At 36.5% G+C, this 19,805-nt stretch overlaps 1 protein-coding gene across 1 annotated transcript in view; it reads left to right on the top strand.

The window, feature by feature from the left end:
• ANKRD31 (ankyrin repeat domain 31) overlaps positions 1-19,805 on the top strand; it is a 145,749-nt gene that overhangs the window by 75,014 nt on the left and 50,930 nt on the right. The window contains 4 exon segments of the mRNA XM_060091756.1: positions 6,843-6,985; positions 9,243-9,405; positions 11,730-11,845; positions 15,870-15,957. Of these exon segments, the coding sequence (XP_059947739.1) occupies positions 6,843-6,985; positions 9,243-9,405; positions 11,730-11,845; positions 15,870-15,957 (510 nt within the window).

The following is a 19,805-nucleotide window of genomic DNA, read 5'->3' as shown; positions in this document are numbered from 1 at the left end:
ACCTTTTAATCCCCTACCCCTATCTTGCCCCTCCCCCCTTCCCTCTCCCTACTGGTAACCACTAGTTTATTGTCTATATCCATAAATCTGTTTCTGTTTTGCTGAATTTGCTTGTTTCTTTTCTTTTTTAGATTCCACAGGTAAGTGATAACATAGAGTATCTTTCTCTGTCTGACTTATTTCACTAAGCATAATACCCTTCAGGTCCATTCATGTTTTTGCACAAGGCAAAATTTCATTCTTTTTATGCCCAAGTAGTATTCATTGCACATATATATATATATACATACACACACACACACACACACACACACACACACCTCTTTATCCATTCATCTGTTGATGGACACTTAGGTTGCTTATATGTCTTGGCTATTGTAAATGTTGCTGTGAACACTGGGGTGCATGTATCTTTTTGAATTAGTGTCTTTGTTTTCTTCAGATATATACCCAGCAGTGGAATTGCTGGATCATATGATAGTTCTGTTTTTAGTTTTTTGAAAAACCTCCATACTGTTTTCTACAGTTGCTGCACCAATTTACATGCCCAACAGTGTACAAGGGCTCCCTTTTTTACATATCCTCACCAATATTTGTTATTGGTGGGGTTTTCTTGATGATTATCATTCTGACAGGAGTAGGGTAATATCTCATTGTGGCTTTGATTTACATTTTTTTGATGATTAGCAATGTTGAGCATGTTTTCATGTGCCTGTTGGCCATCTGTATGTCTTTGGAAAAATGTCTATTCAGGTCTTCTGCCCATTTTTTGACTGGCATGTTTCTTTTATTGGTTTTGAATTCTATGAGCTGTGTATATATTTTGGATATTAACCCCTTATTGGTCATGTCATTTGCAAACATTTCCTCCCATTCAGTAGATTTTCTTTTCATTTTGTCAATGGTTTCCTTTGCTGTGCAAAAGCATTTAAGTTTAACTGGGTCCCATTTGTTTATTTTTTATTTTGTTTCCTTTGCCATAAGAGACAGATCCAAAACAATGTTGGTATGATTTATGTCAGAGTATTCTGTCTATGTTTTCTTCTAGGAGTTTTATGGTTTCCAGTCTTACATTTAGTTCTTTAGTCCATTTTGAGTTTATGTTTGTATAGATGTGAGAAATGTTCTAATTTCATTCTTTTACATGTAGCTCTTCAGTTTTCCCAGCACCACTTATTGAAGAAACTGTCTTTTCTCCATTGTTTATTCTTGCCTCCTTTGTCATAGATTAATTGACATAAATGTGTGGATTTATTTCTGGGCTCTCTGTCCTGTTCCATTGATCTGTGTGTCTGTGTGTGTGCCAGTATGAGACTGTTTTGATTACTGTAGCTTTGTAGTATAGTCTGAAGTCAGAGGGTGTGATTCCACCAGCTCTGGTCTTCTTTCTTGAGATTTTTTTTGGCTATTCGAGGTCTTTTGTGCTACAGTACAAGTTTTTAAATTATTTGTTCTAGTTCTGTGAAAAATGCCATTGGTATTATGATAGGAACTGCATTGAATCTGTAGATTGCCTTGGGTAGTACGGTCATTTTAACAATATTAATTCTTCTAATCCATGAACACGGTATATCTTGTCTCTCCATCTGTGTGTGTCATCTTCAGTTGTTTTTTTTTTTTTTTTCATCACTGTCTTATAATTTTCTGAGTACAGCTCTTTTACCTCCTTAGGCAGGTTTATCCCCAGGTATTTTAGTCTTTTTGATGCAGTTGAAAATGAGAAGGTTCCTTAATTTCACTTTCTGATAATTTGTTGTTAGTGTATAGAAATACAACAGATTTCTGTATGTTAATCTTATATCCTGCAACTTAACTGAATTTATTGATGTGCTCTAGTAGTTTTTAGTGGTGTCTTTAGGATTTTTCTATGTATAGTACCATGTCATCTGCAAAGAGTGACAGTTTTACTTCTTCCTTTCCAATTTGGATTCCTTTTATTTCTTTTTCTTGTGTCATTGGTGTGGCTAGGCCTTCTAATACTGTGTTGAATAAAAGTGGCAAGAGTGGGCATCCTTGTGTTGTTCCTGATATTAGAGGAAATGCTTCCAGCTTTTCACATTGAACATGATTTTAGCTGTGGGCTTATCATATATGGTCTTTATAATGTGGAAGTATGTTCCCTCTATACCTGCTTTGTGGAGAGTTTTTTTCAAAATGGATGTTGAATTTTATCCAAAGCTTTTTCTGCATCTGTGGAGATGATCATATGATTTTTATTCTTCAATTTGTTAATGTGATGTATCACATTGAATGATTTGTGGATATTGAGTCATCCTTGCATCCCTGGGATAAATCCCACTTAATCATGGTGTATGATGTTTTTAATGTGTTGTTGGATTCTGTTTGCTAATATTTTGTTGAAGATTTTTGCATCTATGTTCATCAGTGATATTGGCCTGTAATTTTCTTCTTTTGTGTGATATCTTTCTCTGGCGTCAAGGAGATGCTGGCCTTGTAGAATGAGTTTGGAAGTGTTTCTTCCTCTGCAATTTTTGGAATAGTTTGAGCAGGATAGGTGTTAATTCTTCCCTAAATATTTGGTAGAATTCACCTGTGAAGCCATCTGGACTTTGGTTCGTTTGGAGTTTTTCATTACTGATTCAATTTCATTACTGGTAATTTATCTGTTCCTATTTTCTATTTCTTCATGATTCAGTCTTAGGAGACTGTATATTTCTAGGAATTTGTCCATTTCTTGTAGGTTGTCCTTTTTATTGGCATATTGTTGTTTGTAGTAATCTTTTATGATCCTTTGTATTTCTGTGGTGTCCCTTGTAACTTCTTTTTCATTTCTGATTTTATTGATTTGGGCCCTCTCTCTTTTTTTGTTGGTGAGTCTGGCCAAAGTATTGTCAATTTTGTTTATCTTTTCAAAGAACCAGCTCTTAGTTTCATTGATCTTTTCTATTTTTTTAGCCTCTATTTAATTTATTTCTGCTGTGATCTTTATGATTTCTTTCCTTCTACTAACTTTCAGGTTTTTTGTTCTTTTTCTCTAGTTCCTTTGGGTGTAAGTTTAGATTGTTTATTTGAGATTTTTCTTGTTTCCTGGGGTAATCTTTTTTTTTAACATCTTTATTGGAGTTTAATTGCTTTACAATGGTGTGTTAGTTTCTGCTGTATAACAAAGTGCATCAGCTATACATAAACATATATCCCTATATCTCCTCCCTCTTGTGTCTCCCTCCCACCCTCCCTATCCCACCCCTTCAGGTGGACACAAAGCACCGAGCTGATCTCCCTGTGCTATGTGGCTGCTTCCCATTAGCTATCTATTTTACATTTGGTAGTGTATATATGTCCATTCCACTCTCTCACTTCGTCCCAGCTTACCCTTCCCCCTCCCCATGTCCTCACGTCCACTCTCTACATCTGCATCTTTATTCCTGTTCTGCCCCTAGGTTCTTCAGAACCCTTTTTATTTTTTTTTAGATTCCATTTGTATGTGTTAGCATATGGTATTTGTTTTCCTGTTTCTGACTTACTTCACTCCTAAGGAAATCTTGTATCACTATAAACTTCTCACTTAGAACTGCTGTTCCTGCATCCCATAGATTTTGGATCATTGTGTTCTCATTTTCATTTGTCTCTAGGTATTTGTTGTTTTTTCCTTTGATTTCTTCAGTGATCCATTGGTTGTTTAGTAGTATGTTGTTTAGCTTCCATGTGTTTGTGTTTTTTGCAGTTTTGTTCTTGTAGTTGATTTCTAGTCTCATAGCATTATGGTCAGAAAAGATGCTCAGCATGATTTCAGTTTTCTTATATTTACCAGTTCTTGTTTTGTGGCCTAGCATGTGACCTATCCTGGAGACTGTTCCTTATGCACTTGAAAAGAATGTGTATTCCAATGCTTTTGGATGGAATGTTTTATATGTATCAATTAAGTTCATCTGGCATAATGTGTCATTTAAGGCCAGTTTTTCCTTACTGATTTTCTGTCTGGATGATCTGTCCATTGATGAAAATGGGGTGTTAAAGTCCCCTACTGTGTTACTGTCAATTTCTCCCTTTATGTCTGTTAATATTTGCTTTATGTATTTAAGTGGACCTATATTGGGTGCAAATATATTTAAAATCGTTATACCTTCTTCTTGGATTGATTCCTTGATCATTATGTAATGTCCTTCTTTGTCTCTTGTAACAGTTTTTGTCTTAAAGTCTATTTTGTCTGATACAGATATTGTTACCCCAGTTTGCTTTTTGTTTCCATTTTCATGGAATATCTTTTTCCATCCCCTCACTTTCAGTTTGTGTGTGTCTTTAGATCTCAAGTGAGTCTCTTGTAGGCAGCATATATATGGGTCTTGTTCTTGTATCCATTCAGCCACTCTGTGTCTTTTGATTGGAGCATTTAGTCCATTTACATTTAAAGTAATTATTGATATGTATGTACTTATTGCCATTGTATTCATGGTTTGGGAGTTGTTTTTGTAATTCTTTTTTATTCCTTTCTTCTTTTGTTCTCTTCTCTTGTGATTTTATGGTTATCTTTAATGTTATGTTTGGTTTCCCTTCTCTTTTTTGCATGTGGCTCTATTATAGATTTTTGATTTGTGGTTACCATGAGTTTTATTTATATATGTGTGTATATATATATATGATTATTTTAACTTGCTGATCTCTTAATTTCAGATGCATTTTAACAACCCTGCATTTTTACTCTCCTCACCTCACAATTACTGTTTTCAACATCATATTTTTCATGTATTTGTTTTGTGTATTCCTTAACTGCTTATTGTGGATATAGATGATTTTACTAATTTTGTCTTTTAACCTTCCTAATAGTTTTGTACCCAGTTGACTTACTATCTTTACTGTATATTTGCCTTTACTGATGAACTTTTTCTTTTGTGATATTCATGTTTCCAGTTGTGGCCTTTTCCTTTTTGCTTAGAGGAGTCCCTTTAACATTTCACATAAAGCTGGTTTGGTGGTGCTGAACTCTTAGCTCTTGCTTGTCTGTACAACTTTTGATATCATCATCAAGTTTGAATAAGAGCCTGGCTGGGTAGAGTATTTTTTGTTGTACATTTTTCCCTTTCATCACTTTAAATATATGCTGCCAGTACCTTCTGACCTGCATAGTTCTGTTGCAAAGTCAGCTGAAAGCCTTATAGGAGTTCCCTTGTATGTTATTTGTTCCTTTTCCCTTCCTGCTCTTAATATTCTCTCTTTATCTTTTAATTTTTCCATTTAAATCACAGTGTATCTTAATGTGGTCCTCTATGTTGATCCTGTTTGGGACTGTCTGTGCTTCCTGGACCTGGATGTCTCTTTCCTTTCCCAGATTAGGGGAGTTTTCAGATTATTATGTTTTAAAATATGCTTTCCATCCCTTTCTCTCTCTCTTCTTCTTCTTCTGGGACTCCTATAATGAAAATGTTGGTACACTTGATATTGTCCCAGAGAGCTCTTAAACTGTCCTCACTTCTTGATTTCCACTACTCTATCTTTCAGCTTGCTGATTCGTTCCTATATATATCATTTAGTGTACTGTTACTTCCTTTTAGTGTATTTTTCATTTCAGTTATTGTATTCTTCATCTGTTTGGTTGTTCTTTATATTTTCTAACTCTTTGTTAAAAACTTCTAACCTCTCTGTTCATCCAGTCTTCTCCAAAGTTCTTTTGTTATCCTTACAGTCATTACCTTGAACTCTCTCTCAGGTAGATTTCCTATCTCCACTTAGTTCTTCTTCTGAGGTTTTATCTTGTTCCTTTGTTTTGAACATGTTCCTCTGTTGCCTTATTTTGCTTAACTAGTTATTTCTATGTATCTGGTAGGCTTGTTACATATCCCAGCCTTGGAGAAGTAGCCGTTTATAGGAAATGTCTTAAGCTTCCAGGAGTTCACTCCCCTCTGATCGCTAGGGCTGTATGTTCTAGGGGTGCCCCCTAGGTGGGCTGCATGGGTCCTTCTGTTGTGGCAGACTGACTACTGTGTGTGGTCTCGTAAGCTTGGCTGGCCCCCAGTACAGTTGGTTGCCAGGCCCTGCTTTGTGTGGAGGCTGCTGGCCCCTGGTTGGTGGGGCTGGGTCACAAGGTGGCTGGCTGCAGAACCCCAGGGGACCCCAGGGCTAGTGCTGGCTCACTGATGGGCAGAGTCTGGGTATAGGAGATCCCAGGGCTGGTGCCCATCTGCCAGTGGGTGAAGCTAGTTCTTGGGACCAGTGCCAGCCCACTGGCGAGCAGAGCCAGGTCCTGAGGTCTGGCTTCAAGACCCAGGGGTCCCAGAGCTCGTGTTGGAGTGCTGGTGAGTGGGGCAAGTTCCTGATACAGGTGGCTGTGGGGTTCAGTGTGTCCTAAAGTTTGTGTTGGCCTACTGCTAGGCAGAGCTTGGACCCAGCTGGTCCTAGGGTTGGTGCTGGCCTGCCTGTGGGTAGGCTGACTCCTGCCACAGCAGGCTGTGGGGCTATAGTTGTCCTGGGGCTGGTGTCCACTCACTGTGGGTGAGGCTGTTCCTGAGGCTAAAGCAGCCTTGCTGGTACACAGACCTGGGGCCCAAGGGTTTCTCAGCTGGTGCCTGCCCACTGGTGGGTGGAACTGGGTGCTAGGGTCTCTGGCTACAGGGCCCTGTGCATCCTGGGTCTGATGTTTGTGCACTGGTGGGCAGGTCTGGATCCTGGGCCCTCTGGTGGACAGGGCCATGTCCAGGGGCAGCTCTGGGCTCAGGAATCTTAAGGTAGCCTGTTTTCAATATTATTTCTTGTCCAGTACTTAGTACATACATTTGAATCAATAAAATTAATAATTCCATTAGTGCAAATAAACTTAATAATGAATATACTACTTGAATACTGATTTGTAAGCAGCTTGTTTTGTTTTTTCTTTTTTCCCTTTTTAGGTTGGACACCACTTCATGAGGCAGCTAGTACGGGATGTAATGATATAATTGTAGAGTTGTTAAAAGCTAGTGCTAATGTTAATTGTGAAAACGTAGATGGAATTCTGCCCTTACATGATGCTGTTGCAAACAACCATTTAAAGGTATAGTGCACATCAGATTAGGTTCCTATTTCTTTTTCTTTAAAAAGTGAATGAAGACAGTGAAGATATTTTAAATTGCGAACTAAAGTGATTCCTTAAAACAAATGATTTTTAAAAACTGCTTAAAAGTACAAATGAATATGATATTACATATAGATTAGAAAACCAGTGTATTTCCTAATGAATCATTTTTCCATGGTCTCTTCATCATGTAATTCATGTAAGTGAGAATAAACTGAAAGGGCTAGAAGTAAACACAGCCTATTAATATAATACATTCCAATTTTAATTGCGTTAAATGCTTTGCTGTTGTGTATAAAAGAGTCTATATAGTGATGATATATGTGACAGCCAGATGTTTTTTAAACTCGAAATTTCTCAGTGGGTTTGAAGTTTCAAAGAAATGGATAAAAGCTCAAGTTGCTTGTTTCCTTGGGGCTTCTTGTATCTTTTCTCCTTTTTTTTTTTTTAATCAGATAGCTATGGTAAAAATATCACAAGAGAAAATCACCAGGGTAATTATTTCAGTAACACTCAATTTCAAATCTAGACTTTAAAATTCTCCAGATTTTTAAACTTATCTTTTTTGTTTGACAAACCTTAGGAGAAGATTTGTCAGTAGGCAATATAGACTTCAGGAATAATAATTGGCTTTGAAAAATAGTTAAGGAAACTACCAGCAACAACAACAATATAAAACCAAGGTTCATATAAAAAATTCGTTGGATCTCTCACTAAACTACTTTATCTGTCTCTAGGTATTTTTAATAGCCTGGTAATTTTATTTAATTTTATGAAAATATATTCCCACTGTTTTCAGTCTAAATATAGTCATGTGAAAGAATAGTATTGAATTTATGATTTGCAGAGATAAGAGAGATAAACTAATGATTAAGAATAACACCAAATGGGTGGGCTAATGTCCAGGGAGGCTTCTTTTGATCAAAGAAGCTCTTTGACCTTTAAGATATTTAAATCAAAAAAGAATTGACAAAGTCTCAAAGTTATGTGGTCATGCAATGGCAGAAAGCAAACAGGAAGAGTCATTGAAGTGATTAACTTACTGGTTGTATGTACAGGGAAAAGGTTACTTAAAGTGAAACCACTTAAACAAGGGTCAAAATTTCATAGTAGGAAAATCAGGATTTTAGACATTATCCTGAAAAATGGAATATAAACAAAATAAGGGGTTTCCCAATACCACCCCTATACTTGGAAATTTGTTAGAAAGTGTTACAGAGCTCAGCATATGATTGTATTCATAGCTAAGATTTATTACAGCGGTATAGTAAGGATACACAGGGAGATCATCAGAGAAAAAGGTGGAGTCTGGAGGTATTCATGTGCAGGCTGTACTATGCACTGTTCCTTATGAGAGGTCACATACAGTTTGCTTTTCCCTCAGCAGTGAAAATGTAACAACGTAAGTGCAATGTTTCTGTCCAGGGAAGCTCATTAGAAACTCAGTGCTCAAGATTTATATTGAGGGCTGATCATGTAGGCACCCTCTGCCTAGCACATAGCAAGATTCCAGACTCCCAGAAGCATAAATAAACCACAATGCTTGTGTAGACAGCTTAAGCACAGAGAGCCATTCTTATCAATTAGGGAAAGTTTTATATCAGTGTAGGGCACTGTTTACCAGCCAATTTCACAGATGCCAGCTACAGACCAACCTAGCAAGCAGCCTTTCTAGATAGCAGTTTTAGGCCTGCTATGTTAACTCCTTTCTAAAATAGTATTATATTTAGTTTCTAATTGAAATACATACTGATTTCTGGAATAGCAAAAGCAGAATAATGTATGTTTTCTTGGCCTAGCTTTTCTGGAAAAATAGTATGACAGCACATAGGACATCCTTTATCTCACAGTTGGTTTTTTGCATCATGACCTCAGGGAAGGTCTTTTTTTCAAAAATTTTGAGAGGTACCACAAGTTTTTCCTAGGTCCTGTATTAATCCATTCATATTCAAAATTTTTCTTTTTTTTTTTAGGTTAACAGTTTTACCTCTAAGCTTCTCATTTATCAGTTGCTTCACAGGTGCTTGTGGTGTTTGGTTCTTCTGTGAGGACAGATCAGGCCAAATCAGTGGAGCAGTTTACAGTTGTCATATCAAATTTAATCAAGATTTTCTTGGTCAGAGTTTGAAAACTTTTTTTGATAACTTTTAGTACTTGATAGTGGTGTCTTGTAATGAAAGCAGGAATTATTGATCTTAGGTGTCTGTAGAGATAACTTTGGAAAAATACCTTTTAGGCAGCTGAGATTCTACTACAACATGGAGCAAACCCTAATCAAAAGGATCAAAAGCAGAAGACTGCTTTGGATGAAGCAGATGATAAAAATATGAAAGAGCTGCTAAAATCTTATGGTGCTATTGAGACTGACAATAGAGATGAGAGTAATGCTGTAGTCACTGGTATGTATGTCAGTGGTGCTTGCTATTTTATAAGGGTGTGTACCTCCGCTTAGAAAAAGAAAATCTTAAGATTTGTGTAAATTGCTTCATAACTAGGGATAAATGTTTTGTATGTTTATTAAACTCTTGAAAAGCATCATTTATTTTTAGAAATAACATTTCCAAACTTGGTTTAATTTATAGATTATATGGTCCTGTTGTATTGGGATTATATGTTGAAACAAAACACATATCATTCATTAAACAAACATTAATCTCTCATAACATTGGATCTGAGATAGAGATGTTGCTGAAACTATGCAGATTGGTTTACTTGTAGTGGGGCTGGAAAAGAATGACATTATACTAAAGTCTTTGAAACTAAGATTCCATTACTTCAAAATTTGTAATGATGCCAACTTTTCAAGACAAACTTTCTAATGCTAGAATATGAATTTGTTAAGCAAATATATTATGCTTATATATGTATGTGAGTGTATGTGTAATATATTACAATGGAAAGAATATTTCAAGGGAATATATAGTCAGGTAAAATTTTGTGAACCATTTTTAGCAGTAGTTTGCACTTAAATAATATAATGAGTTATCTATAAGAAATAAGCATTTAATCCTGCCATTTGTGGCAACATGGGTGAACCTGGAAGATGTTATGCTAAGTGAAATAAGCATAGAAAGACACAGAAAGGCAAACTCTTTATGGTGTCACTTATATGTGGAACCTAAAAAAGTCAAGCTTAAAGAACCAGGAAGGTATTGAATGGTGGTTGCCAAGGGCTTGGGGGAGGCGGGGAGGGGGGGAGATGGGGAAATGTTGGTCAAAGAATACAAACTTTCACTTATAAGATGAATTAGTTCTGGGGAGCTAATATATAAGATGATGATTATAGTTTATAATTATAAATTATATACTTAAAATTTGCCAAGAGAGTAAATCTTAAATGTTCTCACCAACACACACACACACACACACACACACACATACATACGGTAACAATGTCAGGTGATGGATGTGTTAAAAAAAAAAAAAAAGAAGAAGCATTTAGTGAACACTAATTGAGAAAACATACATTTGTTGAGCACCTGCTATACAAACCAGGCACTTGCCCAAGAAGAGCTTCCAGTCTTGTGAGGAGATAATATTGGGAAGAGAAACCCCGTGACTCACTTTTCCCCCAGCCTACCACAGTCCTTACCAACTGTTTGTTTTCAAGGGAGGAATCATTATTACTGATAATGATTGGTGAGAGGCAAGGATAATCATTGTGTCCTATTTTACTAGTGAGCTAGATCACATGTAGATCAAAGTCAAGAGACTGACACACAAATCTTCTTTTCTTTGCCTGCTACCATATGCTAAGTCCATAGGGTCAGGGACTTTCTTAGAGCCCCAGGCATGTCTCTTTCCCTCTTCACAGCCATATTTGGAGTTATTGGGCACTCTTGTTAAAAAGTGCTATATCTGTTCCCACTTTTCTGTTGTTTCTTGTATTTACCTTTCCTTCATCAGGTTCCCCAACAGAATGAGGGGTATAGGGTACCCATATATGGAGAAAGAGAATCCAAAATGGGAGAAGGTTCAGAGAGAATTTTACAGAGACAGTGAATTATAATCATAGTATTTAAGAGCATGGACTTGAAGTCAGATCTGGTTTCAGTACTAGCTATGTGACTTTAGGCAACTTCTTTTTTTTGTTGTTGTTGTTGTTGGGGGTAGGAGTTTATTAATTAATTTATTTATTTTTGCTGTGTTGGGTCTTTGTTTCTGTGCGAGGGCTTTCTCTAGTTGTGGCAAGCGGGGGCCACTCTTCATTGCGGTGCGCAGGCCTCTCACTATTGCGGCCTCTCCCGTTGCGGAGCACAGGCTCCAGACGCACAGGCTCAGTAGCTGTGGCTCACGGGGCTAGTTGCTCCGCGGCATGTGGGATCCTCCCAGACCAGGGCTTGAACCCGTGTCCCCTGCATTAGCAGGCAGATTCTCAACCACTGCGCCACCAGGGAAGCCCTAGGCAACTTCTTGAATCCCTCTAAGCTTCACATTCCTCTTCTGTAAAATAGATGTAATTAATTACCTACCTCATGGGCTCATATGAAGATTAAATAAGATGATTCAGGAAAAGAGTTCGATGTCCAGCATGTGATAAGTATTCAGCAAATGTTAGCTGTAGTTAGTCAATTGATAATAAATAATGAGGTGCTGACCAACATTAAGATATCATAGTAATTATAGACTTAATTTATCCTTCCCATTTCTGTCACCATTACAATTGATAAAATGATGCTAAATTTTTACACATTCTTATATTTTCTGATTTTATGTTTTAAAGTAACAATTCCTGCTATCCAGGCAAAAAGACCTAAACAGTGTTTTTGTGATGACTGCAAAACTGTTGATACACATTCTATTTCACACCAAGAAAAAACAAAAGAAAACCTTGCCATGGTGAGTGAAATTGAAATCCTTTTGTTCTTCAGCCTAGAAAATGCCATTCTTTGGGCCAGCCAGCCATTGGCTGTTGGCAGCACTCTTTCCATTTTAAGGATATACAGGTTGAAACTGTTTTTTGTCATAAGAAAATAATACAGCATAATTGAACAGAATGAACCAAGAAAATATGGTATATAGTTAACTCTCCATTATCTGCATTGAACGCAGAATTATAGTTTAGCTGCTATCCTTTACACCTAGGTTGGGTTTTTTGGCTACTTCTTATCCGACAGACAGTGCCACTGTCATAGTGTGTCTTCACCCACCCACTTCCAAAAAGTATCTAAGATACATACTAGGTAGAAAAGACCCTGGAACCCACACAGAGAAGAGAAAAGAAACCTGGTTTAACCAACGTGGATCCCACATGGTTTATAGTGATAGTGTTTGCTATATGTGAAATCCCTCATGTAAATGTATATTTTTGAAAAAAAAACATAGTAGTTGCACATATATTAATATATAAGATGGATATTCTTAGTTTGATTAAAACATACAGCTTACTAGACACTAACTTCTTAAGCAAAGTAGCATCCTCAATGAAATATTATTTTGAATAAGACTATGTATGTTGATTAGATTTCCCTTACATATTTTTTGTTAGTGTAGAGGGGAAAATATTATTCATTGAACCTAAACTATGATTAATCAACTATTTTATACCTTAAATATTTTGAATGGTATTCAAACTAAATTGTATTTGCCTCAGCATTTAAAAAATATTTTACATTGTTCCTGGTATCTCTTGTAATGAATGAAAAGTTAATTGTCAATCTAATTGTCATTCCCTTGTAGGTAATGTCTTTTAAGCTTACAGTTTTTAAGATTTTTCTTTTATATTCTGCAGTTTCACTAGGTTATGTCTAAATGTGAATGTGTTTTTAATTAATTATTCTAAGGACTAGACATGCTCCTTTAATCTGAAGACACATTTCTCATTTGTATTTTGGAAACTCTCAGCCCTTATATCTTTGAATATTACCCCTCTCCCATTCTCAGTATCTCCTTTTTTGGAACTCATATTTAGATGGCTGTTAGACCAGTCTCCATATGTCTTTTTCGTATTTTCCATCTCTTTAACTCTCTGCACTATATTCTGGGCAATAGTCTTTGATTTCTGATTTTCTACCCAAAGGCTTGGGTGGGTGACAAGTAGAATTTTTTCTAATCCTTATTTAAGCTAAAGGACACCCACTTAAGGTCACTACCTTTATGAGGGGACTCCATTCTAACTCCTTCTTCATGTGGCCCTGAGGCCTTATCTTCTGTTCCTTTGTAGGACCCTAATCCCTAATATCTGTGTTTGTTCCAGATCCCTCATGGGCTGCTACTAGCTTCATTTTATTTCTCTTTCTTTTTCCAGTCTTAGCTGGGGACAGGTGGTTAAAGTTTATTGTATTTTGTCTAATGTGTTTTTCCAACTGTTTGGAGTAGACTGGAGTCCTTCTGTATCAGCTCAGTTCACCATATTGACCATTAGTATCTTTAAGGTATATTTTCATGTAAAGATTAAAACATTATGGAAAAATCACCCTATTGTTATTAACTATATGGGTATTTGCTTTAGGAATAATGTATATCATTTTAGATGCTGAGCCACAGAGGAATATAGTGGAAATTTAGGAGTTTAATGAAAACCAACTTAAAAAAAAAGAAAAAAAACCTTAAATATGCAGACATTAAAATAATCAAGGGTTTGTCTTTTGTAAATGTAAAATTGTTTTTGAATGTTGAAATTTCCAAACCAAATTGAGGATGGGGGGTGTGACTCTATGGCCAGGTGCAAAGGAAATGAGATGATTTTAGTTTGGTGCTACCTTCTAACACCTTCAGATCACAGCATGTGTAGGCAGCCTCCTTCTCTACCTCCATATAGAATGAGTACAGAAGTAATAAAAAATAATAATGATAATAGTTTGCATTCACCGAGTATTTATTATATGGTAAGCTCTCCTCTAAGTGCTTTATATTAACTCATTTAGTCCTTATAATAATAATTCTAGGTAGTTTCTATTAATATCATTACCTTCCTCATTACAGATAAGGAAGCTAAAGTAAGAGAGGGTAAGTAACAATCCAGAATTACATTTCTATTAAGTAGCAATGGCAGAATTAAACTCCAGGCAATCTGACTCCAGAGCCTGTGCTCTTAACCACTATGTTTTAATATTCAAAATTATAAAAGAGGTGTCAGAGGCAAAGATGATCCTGCCATAGTAAAAGTTGTAAATCTGGAATAAAATCATAGTGAAGCTTTACAGTAAGTAGAGTGTAAACTGTCTATAAGTTGCTTATTCCAAAGACAGATCCTAGGTTAGGAGTGTTTTTTTTTGTTTTGGGGTTTTTTTTTTTTTTGGTAAGATAAACAAATAGTAATGAAGGACTAAGAAGAGGGATCTTGGAGGGGAAGTTTTACTGGGCCCTCCATGGTAAAATGTGGAGCTGGTATGGAGTGAAAAGTTATGGCCCATGGTGGACAAGACTGAGTGCATCTACAATGTGAGACAAAACAGAAGGGGAAGTCAGCACCAAAAGATGTTTTCTTTATCCCAACCTGTAGGTAGAGGCTTAGTCTGGTCACAAATTTAGACCTTTAGTTTGCTTTTCCACATAACTGGATGGTTTTATTATGTTCGTTTTCCATATCCCTTGTGGGCACCAAAGTAAAACTTTAGAGCAACATACTTCACAAGGCTTTGAGGACATAAATCTTTTAAAAATGAATGTGTTTTGAGAATGTATTAAAGGATACATAGGGCTTCCCTGGTGGTGCAGTGGTTGAGAGTCCGCCTGCCGATGCAGGGGACACGGGTTCGTACCCCGGTCCGGGAAGATCCCACACGCCGCAGAGCGGCTGGGCCCGTGAGCCATGGCCTCTGAGCCTGCGCGTCCGGAGCCTGTGCTCCGCAACGGGAGAGGCCACAACAGTTAGAGGCCCGGGTACCACAAAAAAAAAATAATAAATAAATAAAAATAAAAAATAAAGGATACATAGTACGAGTCAGTCCATCAGTTGTCATTTATTGAGCAACAACTGTGTATCCAGCAGTGTGGAAACCTGTACAAATATGAAAGCCATGCTCCTGCCTACAAGATCTCATTGTTTTGATGGAGGAAATATAATATATAAGACATTATACATGTTAATGCTAATTTCTGTAGCACTAAAATTCTTAAGTAATTCTGAGAAAGAAGAAATCAATATGGATTAGATTAGTCAGGGGTTTTGTGTGTGAGATTGGTTTAATATAATAATAATAAGCAGTATTTATTGAGCTTTTACTTTGTGCTGACACTGTCCTAAACATTTTATATGTGTTACTCAGTTCAGACAAGGAGAGGATAATTAACTTGCTGTAGTCACCCAGCTAGGAAGAGATGAAACCGGAATTCAAACCCAGGCAGTCCGGTTCCAGAGTCCACTCCACAATTCCATCTCTCATAAGAAAGAGAAAGTTCCGGGCAGAATACATAGAAGGCATTTGAGTCAGGAATATTAATACTGACAAGTATATAAAGAGGTGGTTTTAAATCCCCTTTGTGAGTTTTTGAGAGTGTTTTGTATTTGTAAGACTGTGTGAAATTTCAGTAGTGTGCAATGATAGTCATAAAGCCTTAAAGTGAACTTGTTGCATATATATGGTCTTTAAGTATGTGCTGAGTTGTTCTTTTTCTCCTATGCCTATAACAGAAGTCATTGAGAAATTGTGATTCTTTGTATGCTTGCTACTCTTACATTCTGTTTTCCTGGAGCAGATCTGCTACATAAATCAAGATATATTTAAGTTTAATTTTCCCCCAGATATGCAATATATATACAATTAAGTTTAAACAAAGCCTGAGTACATTTGGAACATAAAGGGAAATAAGCATTTTTAGTGGCACTTTCTTTAGCACTTTTACTGTGCATTTGTCAGTTGCATATCAGAGAAAAACATCTACCTTCTTGTAATGAAGTTTTTAATATTTTATCTGATAGCATCAGACCATCAGTGCCATTCTACAAGATTTAGAAGAAAAACAAGAAAATTTGTTAGCGTTTGAAATAAGAACCCCTGAAGATGCAGGTAAATATATACTCATACTCAAGTCTGATTATTTCAATCATCCAAGGTATTGCTATCTCATCTTCTTTTTTGGGGGGTGGGGTATAAGTATGATTCCATTTTTATAAAGTTCAAGAACAGGCCAAATTAACTTTTGGTAGAATTCAAAATAGGAGTGCAGTGGGTTTGAAGGTGCCCTCCCCCCAAAATATGTCCTCATTCTAAGCCCCAGAACATGTGAATGTGACTTTTTTGCAGGGGGGAGAGTCTTTACAGATATAATTAGAGATCTTGAAATGAGATTTATATTGGATTTTCCAAATGGGCTCTAAATCCAATGACAAGTGTCCATATAAGAGACACACAAGAGAGAGACAGAAGGAGAAGGCCATGTGAAGATGGAGGCAGAGACTGGAGTGATGCAACCACAAGCCAAGGAATGCCTGGAGCCACCAGAGACTAGAAGAGGCAAGGAAATTTCCTCCCCTAGAGCCTTCAGAGGGAGTACAGTAGTGTCAGTACCTTAATTTTGGACTTCACTCTTTGCAGGAGTATGATATCCCTTGAAACCAAAGTAAAATAATATAAAATGAAATCATTTTTTAAAAGTGATAATAAATCCTCAAAGTTAATTCTAAGTTATTGAGTAGACTAAGTATCTTCGCATAGAAGTATTTAGGGCAAGTTTCTCTTTATAAAATGGTTATACTACTGGTGTTTCATTAGGAAGAATTTTTTAAAATATAATTACACATCTTCAAATGCACTAGAAAAACTTCATGTCAGAGGGAACCAGTTCTGAATCATTTATGACTTGACTATACATTCCATATTTGTCATGTTGCAATTTGATAATAATTACTAAGCCATAAGCCAAATTATTATTTGTCCTGAGTAGGATTTATTTGAAGACTTGTTTGTTTGCTTCTTTTATCCTGCATGAAACTTCCCATATTCTGCTCATAAGATAAAAGTACCCTTTGAGATAAAATCAGACACCTTGGGAAGATCCTTGATTTATAACCTTTTTTCTTCTTCCTTTTTGGCATTAATTTACTAAAACATCTAAATTTTAGAGTTGAAACTCACAGAATTGCAAACATTTAAGGCATTACCAGAAATAATGTATTAGATGTATGAGAAATAATGTATTAGATAGTATTAATTAAACAATGGATGGTCTATATTTAATTTTTTCTCCCATATGCTACTTTATTATTTTTTTAATTTTTATTTCATATTGGAGTATAGTTGATTAACAATGTTGTGTTAGTTTCAGATGTATAGCATAGTGATTCAGTTATACATATACACATATCTATTCTTTTTCAAGTTCCTTTCCCATTTAGGCTATTACAGAATATTGAGCAGAGTTCCCTGTGCTATACAGTAGGTCCTTGTTGGTTATCTGTTTTAAATATAGCAGTGTGTATATGTCAATCCCAAACTCCCTGTGTATCCCTCTCCCCCACCTCTCCCACTGGTAACCATAAGTTTGTTCTCTAAGTCTGTGAGTCTTTTTCTGTTTTGTAAATAAGTTCATTTGTATCATTTTTTTTAGATTCCACATATAAGCAATATCATATGATATTTGTCTTTCTCTGTCTAACTTACTTCACTTAGTATGATAATCTCCAGGTCCATCCACGTTGCTGCAAATGGCGGCATTATTTCATTCTTTTTAATGGCTGAGTAATATTCCATTGTATATATGTACCACATCTTCTTTATCATTCGTCTGTCGGACATTTAGGTTGCTGCCATGTCTTGGCTATTGTACGCAGCACTGCAGTGAATATTGGGTTGCGTGTATCCCTTTGAACCGTGGTTTTCTCCAGATATATGCCCAGGAGTGGGATTGCTGGATCCTATGGTAGCTCTATTTTTAGTTTTTTAAGGAACCTCAGTACTGTTCTCCTTAGTGGCTGCACCAACTTACATTCCCACCAACAGTGTAGGAGGGTTCTCTTTTCTCCACACCCTCTCCAGCATTTATTGTTTGTATACTTTCTGGTGATGGCCATTCTGACTAGTGTGAGGTGATGTCTCATTGTAGATGCGATTTGCATTTCTCTAATAATTATCAATATTGACCATCTCTTTTCATGTGCCTCTTGGCCGTCTATATATATCCTTTGGAGAAATGTTCTTTTTATTTAGTTATTCTGCCCATTTTTTGATTGGGTTATTTTTTTTATAGAGAGCCTCAAGAGCTGTTTGTAAATTTTGAAGATTAATCCCTTTTCGGTCACATCATTTGCAAATATTTTCTCCCATTCTGTTAGTTTTTGGTTTGTTTATGGCTTCCTTTGCTGTGCAGAAGCTTTTGAATTTAATTAGGTCCCATTTGTTTATTATTGTTTTTATTTCCATTACTCTAGGAGATGGATCTAAAAAGATAATGCTGCGATTTATATAAAAGAGTGTTCTGCCTGTGTTTTCCACTAAGAGTTTTATAGTCTCAAGTCTTTTTTTTTTTTTCTTTTTTTGCGGTATGCAGGCCTCTCACTGTTGTGGCCTCTCCTGTTGCGGAGCACAGGCTCTGGACGTGCAGGCTCAGCGGCCATGGCTCATGGGCCATGCCGCTCCGCGGCATGTGGGATCTTCCCGGACGGGGCACAAACCCGTGTCCCCTGCATCGGCAGGCGGACTCTCAACCACTGTGCCACCAGGGAAGCCCTCAAGTCTTACATTTAGGTCTTTAATCCATTTTGAGTTATTTTATCTTTATGGTGTCAAAGAATGTTCTAATTTCATTTTTTTACATGTAGCTTTCCAGTTTTCCCAGAACCATTTATTGAAGAGACTGTCTTTTCTCCACTGTATAGTCTTGCCTCCTTTGTCTTAGATTAATTGACCATTAGGAGTGTGGGTTTATTTCTGGGCTTTCTGTCTTTTTCCATTGATCTATATTTCTGTTTTTGTACCAGTACCATACTGCTTTGATGACCGTAGCTTTGTAGTATAGTCTGAAGTCAGGGAGCCTGATTCCTCCAGCTCCATTTTTCTTTCTCAAGGTCACTTTGGCTATTTGGGGTCTTTTGTGTCTCCATTGTTCTAGTTCTGTGAAAAATGCCATTGGTAATTTGATAGGGGTTTCATTGAATCTGTAGATTGCCTTGGGTTGTATAGTCATTTTGACAATACTGATTCTTCCAATCCAAGAACATGGTATATCTCTCCATCTGTTTGTGTCATCTTTGATTTCTTTCATCAGCATCTTACAGTTTTCAGAGTACAGGTCTTTTGCCTCCTTAGGTAGGTTTATTCCTAGGTATTTTATTCTTTTTGATGTGATGGTAAATGGGATTGTTTCTTTAATTTCTCTTTCTGATCTTTCATTGTTAGTGTATAGAAATGTTGTATAGTATCATGTCATCTGCAGACGGTGACAGTTTTACTTCTTCTTTTCCGATTTGGATTCCTTTTATTTATTTTTCTTCTTTGATTACTGTGGCTAGGACTTCCAATACTATGTTGAATAAAAGTGATGAGAGTGGACATCCTTGTCTTATTCCCGATCTTAGAGGAAATGCTTTCAGCTTTTCCCCATTGAGTATGATGCTAGCTGTAGGTTTGTCATATATGGCCTTTATTATGTTGAGGAATGTTCCCTCTCTGCCCACTTTCTAGAGAGTTTTTATCATAAATGGGTGTTGAATTTTGTCGAGTTTTTTCTGCATCTGCTGAGATGATCATATGGTTTTTATTCTTCAATTTGTTGACATGGTGTTGTATCACACTGATTGATTTGTGGTTATTTTAAAATCCTTGCATCCCTGGGATAAATCTCACTTGATCATGGTGTATGATCCTTTTAATGTATTGTTGGATTCAATTTGCTAGTATTTTGTTGAGAATTTTTACAT

This window comes from Mesoplodon densirostris, chromosome 3 (genome assembly GCF_025265405.1).
Source record: "Mesoplodon densirostris isolate mMesDen1 chromosome 3, mMesDen1 primary haplotype, whole genome shotgun sequence".
Lineage (NCBI taxonomy): Eukaryota > Metazoa > Chordata > Mammalia > Artiodactyla > Ziphiidae > Mesoplodon > Mesoplodon densirostris.
Note: the sequence above shows the minus strand (reverse complement) of the source record. Positions and strands in the feature narration are given on the sequence as shown.